Genomic DNA, 12,015 nt, shown 5'->3' with positions numbered 1-12,015 from the left:
TCCAGTTTTATGATTGTAATGCTTCAAAAATTTTCAAGATGCCACCAAACGGAAATGTCCGTTAAATTTTTTTTAGTAAATTATAAGCTTACCGGACCAAAAATTAGTCACCCTAGTGCGCAACCCTCTTTGAATTGTTAGCTTTCGTTAGATGACGCAATGGTCAAGTGACGTGCTCAACGGCATGCACACTACTTCAATGTGATCAAAAGTAAGTAGCTATCAGTGAGATATTTTTGTTTGAAGCTGAAATTGCGTATAAATATGGGTAAGTGTAAGGATGTGATAGAGTGGCAAAAAGAAGCAATTGTGTTTGGTCGTGCCCATGGTCATACGATGAATGAAGTTGCTGGATTTGTAGGTGTTTTGATGCGGAAACGTGTCTGCAATCAGTGGTGTAATACACGTGGTCACGAAAGACGACGTCAGAATTGTGGTCGGAAAAAGATCCTGCATGAAAGGGACCGAGGATGTGTTTTACGACTTGTCAATCAAAATCGCATCGAAACCCGACAGGAATTGCTTCAGTTAGTAAATGAAGGTCTATCCCAACCTGTTAGAGAGAGAACAGTACGTCTGGAGCTGCATGCAATGAACATTTGGAGTCGAACATCTCGTAAGAGGCCATTGCTCACGCAAGCACATGAAGCTGCGAGACTTCAGTGGGCTAGAAGTCACCGAACGTGGACAGTAGCTGACTGGTAAAATTTAATATGGTCTGACGAATCACGTTTTTGCATTTATTCAAAAGACGCTTGTCGTCAAGTGCTACGAAGAGCAAATGAAGCATTTCATATTGACTGTGTGTAAGGTCAGGTTTAAGGCGAAGGTGGGTCTGTCATGCTTTGAGGGCGTTTTTCTTATTATGGATTGGGCTCCCTCACTAAGGTGGCCACTAACAAGATCCAAAATGTTTATTTGAACAGTCTGGATGATTAGATGCTGCCTTTCAGTCAACATCGTTATGAAGAGTGTGTTGTCGATACCCCTATTTTTTAAGATGACAACAGCAAAGTTCATCGGGCTGGAAGAATATGTGACTGGTTTTGCGAACACTCAGATACTCAATTACATCACGACTGGTCAGCAAAATCACCAGACTTGTACCCCATTGAATAATTGTGGGACATGTTGGAACGATGGATGAAATGCTAAAATCAACCTCTTCGCAATTTGGTGGATTTGCGCCATCAAATCCTCAGCGAGTGGCTTATACAGGATTCGACGTATCTGCAAAACCTTGCGGACTCACTTCCTAACCAAATCAAGGTGGTTATAGAATCCAGAGGTGGTGTTACACGCTATTAAGCGATGTTTTTCATGATTTCTCTAAGGGTGACTAATTTTTTGTCCAGTGTGCTTATCTAGAACTTTTAGCTAATCTATAAATGGAAAAGTGGGTTGTTTTTAGAGGAGAGGTTTAATTATAAAAATAGATTACAACCTAGATGTAACTTCCAATTTCTGATGAAAGCTATATCGGATATATATATATAGAAAATTTGCTCTCACCATAATTCTAAAAAAAAAAATTAAGAAAAAAACTGAAAAAAATATTTGAGCATTACAGATTCACTTCCAAAGTCAAATATATTGTGCATTTTTTTAGGAGTGACTAAATTATGCTAAGAATGCTAAATGAGCACATAAAACGGTGAATTGGCAATTAATTGTGAATAAACTTACTATTTTGATGAACTTCTCAAGTGTATTTTATTTCTTTAACGATTCTGTGTTTGTTTTCCCATAAATACAGATTGTAATAATTTAAATTTAAGCATAAATTTCAAAGATATACATTAAAGGTTATGTTTTGAGAACACCTTGTATGTTTTATAAACCTCATTCTGAACACTGTTTTTTCTCTTATCTTTTCTTATTATTGTATTACTACATTTATTTTGCTTATTTTACAAAAATGCAAAAATAGATTCCTTCCACGGTTAAGATCTTTTAATACCTTAGATTTGGACCCTTAATGAGAAAAGGTGGTCTTTTTGGCAGTTGATGTTAAAAAGTTACTAAAATCATCCATTTCTTATGTTGGAAACGTTTCATGTTCTTCCTCATCTTCTTCAGCCAGACGTATAGAATCATTTTCTCCTTGATCCAACAGTGGTGGATCTTCCAACATTCTGAATGGCAACCTTAAGCAAACAGGTCTATCAACAACACCTAAATATGCTTTTACTTTTATCTCATAGCACACCGTTACTCCGTAAGGATTTTTTTCACGTGCTAAGGAAGGTACTGTAGATGGTGACAGTTTTAAAGCCTGTCCTGATAAGCCACCTTCTACAGCTAAAGCAACAGGGTATCGTAAATGTACGGATGGTCGAACAGAAAAAACTCGAGACAAACATGAACCAGGTCTAACTGGGTGACCTGGTTCAGTTTCCGTCAGTCCCACAATGTTTTTAAAGCGACCATTGGTGAACATGCACACGTGCACATGCTGCACCAAAGTCACTCGTATTCTGTGCACTGTTCGGTTGCTCGAATTGTCCAAGGACACGTGTATTTTAAGAATTTCGTCGCACTTGTATGCTTCTTTGTCAAGCCTTGCTTCCAGCCTCACTTTTCCTGTACTGAAGACAAAGGCTCGACTCAGAGCTGCTGCAGGAGGATTAGGGAATGGACCTGGGCTACGATGAATGCATCTCAGAGAGAGTCTAACCAAACTCCGCTTTGAAGGTTTTTCATCTGGTCGGTTACCTACAAAAATATGTATGTTAAAATAGAATTTTAAGAAAAGCCCTAAAAGGAAAAAGCAGAAATTAATGAGTATGAAAAGATGTGCTACAATTGTGATACATAGTTTTTCATACACATATCGCTCATGGGTTGCAATAGTGGTACAGCTCAAAAAACATGCGTTTTGGACTAAGAACAGGTGTAAATATGACAATACACATTCTTTCAGCAGCAATACTAACACAACTCATAATTCAACCTGAAGGCAATCTTCGTTTAAGCAAACTGAAGCATTTCTCATACATTTTCCTTAGCAATGAGAGCTTTAAACCCATTATCTCAAAACTTGATTTTTTGAGTTGTGCCGCTATTGCAGCCAATGTATATGAAAAAAAAATATAAATGTCTTCTGGTTCTATGGGAACACAAAAAAGCTGAATAATTTTTACCGAATTTCTTTGTTGGTAATTTTGGTGAAATTAAATAATAAAATACGGTTTTGTAATATCTAAAAAATTTGATAAATGTAGAAAACTTGGCTATTTTAGTATGATATCCTAGAGCATGTCATAAAAATAATTTATTCGGTTGAGCTTGATTTCGGTTTTGTACTATTTACTAATAATGAGATAATAAGTGCTATAATTTTGTACGACAGAATTACCGGCAAGCTTTTACCATATGAACATAAAAATTAACAAATGAAAGGTTTAAATACAGTGTAATTTACTTTTAGTGCCCAGAATTATGGTTTTACTCATAATCCAAATAAATTATTTCTAATATTTTACAAAATTAATTTTCAAATATATATATATATGTATATATATAATAAACATACAAATGTATACAGAATACATAAAATTGCTATATTGTTTATAAAATCAGATTGGAAAACTTTAACTGAATTCAAATTAAAATCCCCAAAGCCACGAGATTTTTCACATATTCTCTGTATTTAAAATTTATAGAATTATAATTTATTTTCCTTTAAGACATATATTAAATAACATCATTTTAATCATTAATAACAAATTTATTTTTACATTTCAATCTTTGTACTCAAGTTTTAAACAGCAAAGCATTTAAATTAAACAAGAGACGTAGTTTATAAATTATTTTTCGACAGAAGTAAAATAATACAAAGAGACAGACAAGGGAAAAATTGCTTTGCAGTTTTATTTTTAGAAGGCAAATATGATCTCTGTCTGCTAAGATAGAATCGATTTATCTTTGATCATTGAGCGAGAGCTTTTTTATTAATTTTCTGTCGTGGCGAAATTAATTTTAAGCGAAAAGAATTCGGGAAAGAAAGAGAACAATTGCTATATAATGAGTACAGTTTAGCTTAAAACTAAAATTAATTTATCCCAATATTCTTTTATCAGAATAAATCTCAAAAGACAGTATTATGTATGCATTAATGATGTATTCAAAAAGCAGAAATTTACTGTTAAAAGTTTTTCAATATAAGTATCTGAACTTTTAAAGCTAGTTAGTGTTTGAGTAACTATTATTATTAATGAATACCTGAATCTGCAAAATAAACAATATTATCAATATAAAATAATAAAGTAAAAAGGTACCGACTTTTAAGATGCCGTAAATTTTACCTTAAAATCGTTTTTTATTGGAACAAAAAATTGGGATTTGCGGTAATTTTTGCAGTAATAATTACCGTAAAATCACTGAATCACTCAAATTATATAATTTCGATATAATATTTCACGGTAAAAATGGATTTAACAATAAAAATGGATTTTTCGGAAAAAAATGGATTTTACGGATGATGCACTGAAACTGCCGGAACTTTATACTGTAATTTGATTTGGAATTTTTCAGATTCAAGCTGAACTTCCATTGCTAATAAGATTTCAACAGATTCTAAAGTATCTAGCATATGAACTTTAAAATTTATTTTTTACCAGAAATAAAATTGTAGCCAAGATCTTGTGTTAAATTGATATATGTCTTTAAAAATATTAAATTTAACTGCTCCAAGTTTAGAACACGCATATTTTAAGCATATTTCTTTAATTTTCAACATGTTTGATTTTCTTCTAATAAGCAGAATCATACATTGACCAAAATTTTATTTCCAATGAGCTGCACAATCGGTCTTGCCGATGAGCAGACCTAGTGCGTTCTCCAGAGGTGGTATCCTCTCCTTCAGGACCACCACAATGGGTGAGATACCGTTGGTCATGTTAATTTGGATGTTTAGTTTCTGCCACACTAGATGGCAGCACCGGGACTCTATTTGGATGGTAAAGTGCACTAGGAATTTAATTTTTGCCGGAAATGCCAAGAGCCAATAAAGCACTCCCAGGGATCTTTTACGCGCCGTATAATCATACAACATGGCCGCTGAAGATTTTCTGCATCCCGAAAATCTGGTGTCAGGGCCGGGGATTGAACCCGCAGACTTGAGCTCAGAAGGCCGACGACAAACCAACTGCGCTACCCAGCCTCTTTGACCAATATTTGAATGGTCAAAACTACCAGAATATTGTAAAGTTTGTGTTTCTCACTCTATCTGAAGAAGTTCGGTAAATTTTACCAAAGCACTTTGGTAATGATGCTTGCAATGATTAATATGATTCTATACTAATATGACGTTAAAATATGATTTTATAATGAGTGATAAAATTCTTTAAATGTAGTAAAACTGTTTGTAAATGTGTTAAAATTTGGTAATTTTATCAAAATACCTTAGAGCATGGCATGAAAACCATTTATTTGGTTAAATTCACTGTTCAGCTTTGTATTTTTTTTACTAAATGTGTGGTAATGAGAAATATAGTTTTGAAAACAAAAATTTCCGGTAAACCGTTACCATACAAACGAAAAAATGAATGGTTAAAATACTGTATATTTTGGTCTTATTAACCAGAATTATGTTTTTTCCCCAGAAATGTTAGTACTATGCAGTGCGGAAATTTAACTAGATTTTTTTTTGTGTAAGGTTTTGATATTTGGAAGGCGTAGAAAATTCTAAATGTTTGATTTAAATTATTTAGGATTATTAAATACTATTTGCAAGCTTTATTACAGCAACGTTTTTTTCATTATTAGAAAACAGTAAAAAATTCAATTTTAATTCTTTATTAATAATTTTTTTATGGTTTTTTGAATAATGTCATAAGAAACCTTTCTTTTTTAATTTGTAAGTTTTTATTTATTTAAAATTTTTTTGATCATTTGATTTAAATTATATGGTATGGTAAATAAGTAATTGTTTGAAATAATTGTAATTATTTTTCATTCATGAAATTATACTACAATTCATTGAAAAATAACTCATTTAAATTTGACTATATGAGCAAGCATTTTCTGAAGTAAGGTCCCCGCCTCCTAAATATTTAAAACATATTGCATAGCTTGTGGCAATTTATTATTCTTTTACAGTAATAGGTATTAATGCATATTCAAATTTTTTTTTTAATATCATTGCGTGTTTTAATTTTAATAAGTTCTGAAGAAACAATTTAAAGAATTTTATTATGATTTAGTTTAAAAGCTAATATTCCTCTTATGTTTAAGACCGTGTTTTAATTAAGCCGAATGTTTTGTAACTTAGACATTAAGTAATTAAAATAATGCTCATATAAATTGGCAGATGTAAAATGTTTTCTGTAGAGCACTATATAAAGTGTTACATTTATTACATTTTTCCATCCAAAGGGAACATAAAAGCTTTTTTTGCCTTCAAATGAAATTTCAATAAAAGTTTTATCTGCAGAAGTGCATATATTTTTGTGTTACTTGCAAAAGTGTTCAATAGGAACGTCTATTTTTGAAGAAAAAAAACCTTACATGTTCTTTTTACCATTAGTATTCATTTGCGTTCGATTTTCAATATATAGGAGGTTTGAAAAATTCTCTTATAACCGAAATTTAAGTGGAAAATTATATTTTCGATTGAAATTTACAACTTTAGGTAATAACACAGATTTTAAAGTTAATAATTTAAATTAAACAAAAACTATTATTTTAGCTATCACAAAACATACTTTATAAGAAAAAAAAACAATACGCAGTTAGAAATCCGCTTATGGGAATACAGTGCACGTTGATAAAGTTTATAGCTTGTTGTGTCACTCAATAGGTATTTATGAGTTAAAGTAAATGAGAAGTGTATGAGAGAATTTGTAAGGATTTACGAGAAAAGTAAAAAGTTCGACAAAAATGAGTAAAAATTGAAAAAATTTCATATTAATCATATCATAGCAGAGCACAAAACTGGCAATAAAGAAGAAAACTGAATTGAATTAAAAGTAAGTGCTATTTACTTTACATCACTTACTATACACTGTTAAAAAGGGTTTCTTAAAATTGAGCAAACATGTGCCAAAATATTAAGAAAACAAATAATAGTCGAATTTGAAAAAGTCATGTATTTAAAATTGAAGCAGCTAGTACTCATTTCTGAGCAAAATGCATTGTCTCTAAAACAATGTGGAGGGAGATGTATGTGAGAGATGTTCGTTGGTTGAAAAGGGCTTCAAAACACGAACCTCCAGGTTCGTAGTAGGATGCTCTGACCACCATAGTTGCATATCCCAGTCCAGGGAGAGTTAGGAAGTTTTATATAGTGACTACCTTAATGACATATCATGACATATATTCCATTCACCACTCATTTTCAAGGTTTTGAGCATATATAACATAACAAGCAAAAAGTGGAGTTAAAATTACCAATATCCTGACTGAGCTATTAGAACCGTATTTTCCAAATTGTAACTCTTAGTACTGCTGAAATTCAAAATTGGCATGTCATGATGTGTCTTTGTGGTTGCCATTATATAAAGCTTCCAAACTCTCCCTGGGCTAGATTGTACAATAGTGGTGGTTAGAGCACCCTACTACTATTCCGGAAGTCTTTGGTTTTCCCTCCGGCAGCCAATTATCATTTCTCTCGCACATTTGTCCTTCCGCATCACTTTTGAGACAATGTGTTTTGCTCACAAATGAGTATATGCTGTGAGTATATGAGTATATACTGTGAGTATATGAGTATAGGAAATATGAGTATATGAAATGAGTATTTGCTCACAAATGGGTACATCATTTTATGGTAATATTATATGGGCAGGAAGCATGATACATTTTCAGAATAAATGCATAACAGTAAAAGAACAGTGCCTTTAGATATTTAAGAATTTGCGCTTTGTCATTCTTTCGCAATTTTTTTGAGGGCAAAAATGAACGGAATATAACTCAAATATTTCGTTTTATTTCATAACTATCGTTAAACAGCCGATCCAATTTTGAGTTTATGACTACCACTGCTTAACCAATGTTGCCTTGTAATTTTAAGTCCAATCCAGAAGACAAGGGGACTCATTGATCAAGTATTGAGGGAAATTAGCTTTTGTGGAGGACTTTTTGATGGAACTAACTAACATTTCAGTTACATGGAGAGAAAAACTACGAAAACTCCTGATGGTTAGTCAGTGGCAAGGGTTACTCATAATTTATCAACCAATGAGGATATTTTACTTCCGAACTGTGGTCAGTGCATATCTGATGCAGAATTCGTATCAACCAGCAGCCATCGCCAGGCTTTGAATCTGGGTCACCTCATTGGTAGGCAAACACTCTAACTCCTAATTTATTTTTGAGTATGTATAGTAAATTCCTACTTTTACAATAAAAACATATTTTCAACATTCGCATACTCAAGAGAATAGGTTATATCAAATTTAGAGGAAACCTAACTAATCTTAACACGTGTGCTTTGCGTGTCTAAAATAGTTATTTAGTTTACACAGTCTGCAATCAGTTTTTTAAAAAAAAGTAATTATTGTTTAATGAAATCTTGAAAAATTTGATATAATTTTTATTTGTCACAGATTCCGTTTAAATCAGAAATTTAATGAATATAAACATCAATGAATTAATGATGATTCTTTTTTTATGAATCATCATTATGAATTCTTTTTGAATACTTTTCTTCTTTTGAATCCCTCCCTGAAATTCTTTTTTTTTAAAACTTACCAATTACAATATTATATATTTATTGTTGAAGTTAGTGGCGTAAATCAAAGTAACAAAATAACAATGGCTTAAATAAAAAAAATAAAGGTATAGTAAAATAAATTCAAAATAAAGGAATATGCATAAATTTAAAATAAAATATCTAAACAATTTTCAATACACAGCTATTATATAGATTTTAAGAAAGTATTTTCACTTTAATTTCTATTCATTCGGTAAAATAAAAACAATATTTTTGATTGAAATTGATATAGTAAACATAAATAAAAAATGTATATTACTATGATATGAGATCGTACACTAATTTTAAGTGAATGCTTGCTCTTGAAGTTTTTCTTGTGATTTTAAATCTTGATCCTTACTTTTGGAGCTTAAGATATAAATAGATGGATTAATTTTAGGATTTTATTAAATGTTAAATTCAGGAAATATTCGCCAAATATATTTTAAAAAACGCGGTACTTCCATGATTAATTTTCTGCAAAAAAAATTATGGCAAAATCTAATTTGATGCATTTTTCTTATCCGTAAAGATATTTTTAGAAATCGATGACTTAAAAGTTTTCTAAGGTTTATTATCTTATGTGTAAAGATACTTGAAGAAATAGATGACTTAAAAGTTTTTCTACGAATTATTTTCTTATGAGAAAGATATTTTAAGAAATAGATGACTTAAAAGATTTATATTAATAATAATAATTACCGGAAAACTTAAGAAAAATCTCATACAAAAATTTTTTGTTAGCGTATGTAATCTATCATGCATTTGCAATTTATTTACTGGAGAAACTAGTTTCCATTACTTTCCAGTATAGGCAGATAAGANGTTTTAAAGTCTCCATAAAAAAAAAAAAAAAAAAAAAAGGATAGATAGGGAAAAAATGAAGTACCATTTTGGTTCCTATCAGCAAATCTGATTTTAATTTTTTTAATTTTCATTATCATTTATTAAAAACTTAACAGATTTTCATTCTTTTTGAGAGATAGGGCTGAAAAAGCAAACGAGGCTTCGCCGATCCTGTTAATCGGACAATTCTGTTAATTGGTGACCGAATAAATGAGATTCCATTGTATAGGAATACTTTACAATAAAAAAACAATAACGTAAAACTGCAAAACATACAAGCTTCAATTTCTTGTATTTTTCTCATTCTGATTCTTAAAAATGTTAAATTTTCTCCCTTATGAAATTTTGTAAATATCTCTATTATTACATAAATAATACCCTACAATTATATATTTACCATACATCTGAGAATGTGTACAGAAAAATACAAATCTTTTTAGGCCAATTTTTTTTAAAGTTGCCCTGGCATTCTTAAAGGAGTAAATTATGAAATACAAAAAGTTAAAAAAATTGAACTAGAAAAAGTTAAGTATTTGAATATTTCTTGCCAATTCCTTTTAGCTGTTACCTTTTCAAAAGTGAAAAAAGATTTCCAATTTTAAAGAAGTACTCGTTGCTATATTTTTAATTAATACCCTACATAATACCTACATAAATAATACCCTGCAAATATATATTTACCATACATCTGAGAATGTTCACAGAAAAATACTATCCTTTTTAGGTCAATTTTTTCAAAAGTTGCCCTGACATTTTTAAAGGAGTAAATTACGAAATACAAAAAGCTAAAAAAATTGAACTAGAAAAAGTTAAGTATTTGAATGTTTCTGGTCAATTACTTTTAGCTGTTACTTTCTTCAAAAGTAGAAAAAGATTTCCCATTTTAAAGAAGTACTCCTTGCTTTATATTAGTAACTTTACGTGAAACACTTTAGAGAATAGTTTCACCATTTTGCACTCACAGGTTCTATTTAGATCATAATTTTCAAGGATTGCCATTCTGAAAAATAATACTCTATCTTTTTTAAATTTGAATGATGGCTAACGAAATGTTAAGTTTTTGAAAGAAGAAAATCTCAAGTTTGTACCATGGAACCTATATTTTTAGAAATTAATAATTTTTTTCATTATTTAAAAATTATGCAGCTCACTCAATAATAGATTCGTAACTTTTCTCAAAAATTGCAACGGATTGATGAATTTTACAGAAATACAAATGGTCAAGTATTTTACATTGTATTTAGCACTTTTTAAGTTATTTTCATAAGTTTGTTTGTAAAGTTAGACTCATAAGTTCTTTTATTTTCTGAATATAAATGTTTTTATAGGTATAGGTCTTTAAATTTATATTTATAAATTACTTTAGATTTGAGTTTATTTACGTCTATATACTTTACATTACGACTGTAGCTTTTTTCATTAATGACATCGGAATATCGAGTTCTTACAAGGAAACTTATCAACACTTTTAGCATTATTCGAGACATTTTAAAGACTACAATACGAAGACGTCATGGAATAAAAATATTCTTTATGGCTTGGTTTAAAAATTCACGAATTTCATTTAATTTTAACACGAATCAATTGATTTAAAACACGAAATTGATTGGCTAAGTCAACTAAATTATTAAATTTCAGTTCATTTTCAATAATAGTAGTCCTATTGAACTTCATGTTTATTGATTTTTCGTATGTTTCTGTTATATAGGATGTCAAAATTATCTTTTCATCTCAATAGATTTCAAGTAATGAAGTTCATTGACTAAATGTTTGGAATTAGAATGTAATTTTAGACCATGGTGTTTACAAGGCTTAAAGGCAGAAAGTTTCTAATTAATTTTGTTATCAGTTAGGGCATAAAGAATTATGGACACCGGATAATGTTTGCGGTATGTTCACAACAAAATAAGTAGAATATATATCTATTATGTAGAATTTCAACGAAGGATAGCGGCATGCCATTTTCGAACTAATCAGTCAATAGAATGTAGGAGCTAATAGAGTCAACTAAATTTAGTTCGTCAACACTGTTTACTTTGACGAAATAGACACAAAGTAATAGGGATAATATGCAGAGGAATATTATTTATTAAAATATGAGCTCATTTGTAATGAAGTAATACGAATTTCAATACAAATGAATGCATTGAATGAGTAACAATATTTAGATTTTAATTAAAAGAATAATTCAAATTCGAATTAATGTAGTGCGCAAAAAAATTACAATTCTGAATAGCATTTGATTTTAATGATCGGATTTTCACGTTACAGGACTCAATCTTAAAGATTCGAGGGGGTAAACTCAAATATGCCAATTAATATTCACTCAAATATGCCCGACAATATTTCAATTAACAAAATCAGACACAAAAATGCACTTTCCCTGAAAAAAATACCCTTTTTCTTGATGGATTCAGATTAGAATTACCAATACAGATTAATATGTTACCAATATAGACCAATATAGATTAATA

The 12,015-nt window shown here is 30.3% G+C and overlaps 2 protein-coding genes across 2 annotated transcripts in view; one reads left to right on the top strand and one right to left on the bottom strand.

Annotated features, from left to right (window-relative positions):
- The first annotated feature begins 264 nt into the window (after positions 1-264).
- Positions 265-705, top strand: LOC139427244 (uncharacterized). The gene has a single exon (XM_071188277.1). The coding sequence runs from the start codon at positions 265-267 to the stop codon at positions 703-705; it is 441 nt and encodes a 146-aa protein (XP_071044378.1).
- A 983-nt stretch (positions 706-1,688) lies between these two features.
- The window catches only part of LOC107447722 (arrestin homolog), a 99,947-nt gene continuing 89,620 nt past the window's right edge, over positions 1,689-12,015 (bottom strand). Inside the window, exon 4 of the mRNA XM_071177571.1 lies at positions 1,689-2,715. Coding sequence (XP_071033672.1) covers positions 2,039-2,715 — 677 coding nt within the window. The 3' untranslated portion in view covers positions 1,689-2,038. The remainder of the gene's footprint in view (positions 2,716-12,015) is intronic.

The sequence above is a fragment of the Parasteatoda tepidariorum genome, chromosome 2, assembly GCF_043381705.1.
Source record: "Parasteatoda tepidariorum isolate YZ-2023 chromosome 2, CAS_Ptep_4.0, whole genome shotgun sequence".
NCBI classification, from domain to species: Eukaryota; Metazoa; Arthropoda; class Arachnida; order Araneae; family Theridiidae; genus Parasteatoda; species Parasteatoda tepidariorum.
This window is presented reverse-complemented; position numbering and strand designations above follow the sequence as displayed.

Bases quoted from the DNA above. Each gene is read 5' to 3' on its own strand.
- LOC139427244 (XM_071188277.1), top strand. From the start codon at position 265: ATGGGTAAGTGTAAGGATGTGATAGAGTGGCAAAAAGAAGCAATTGTG.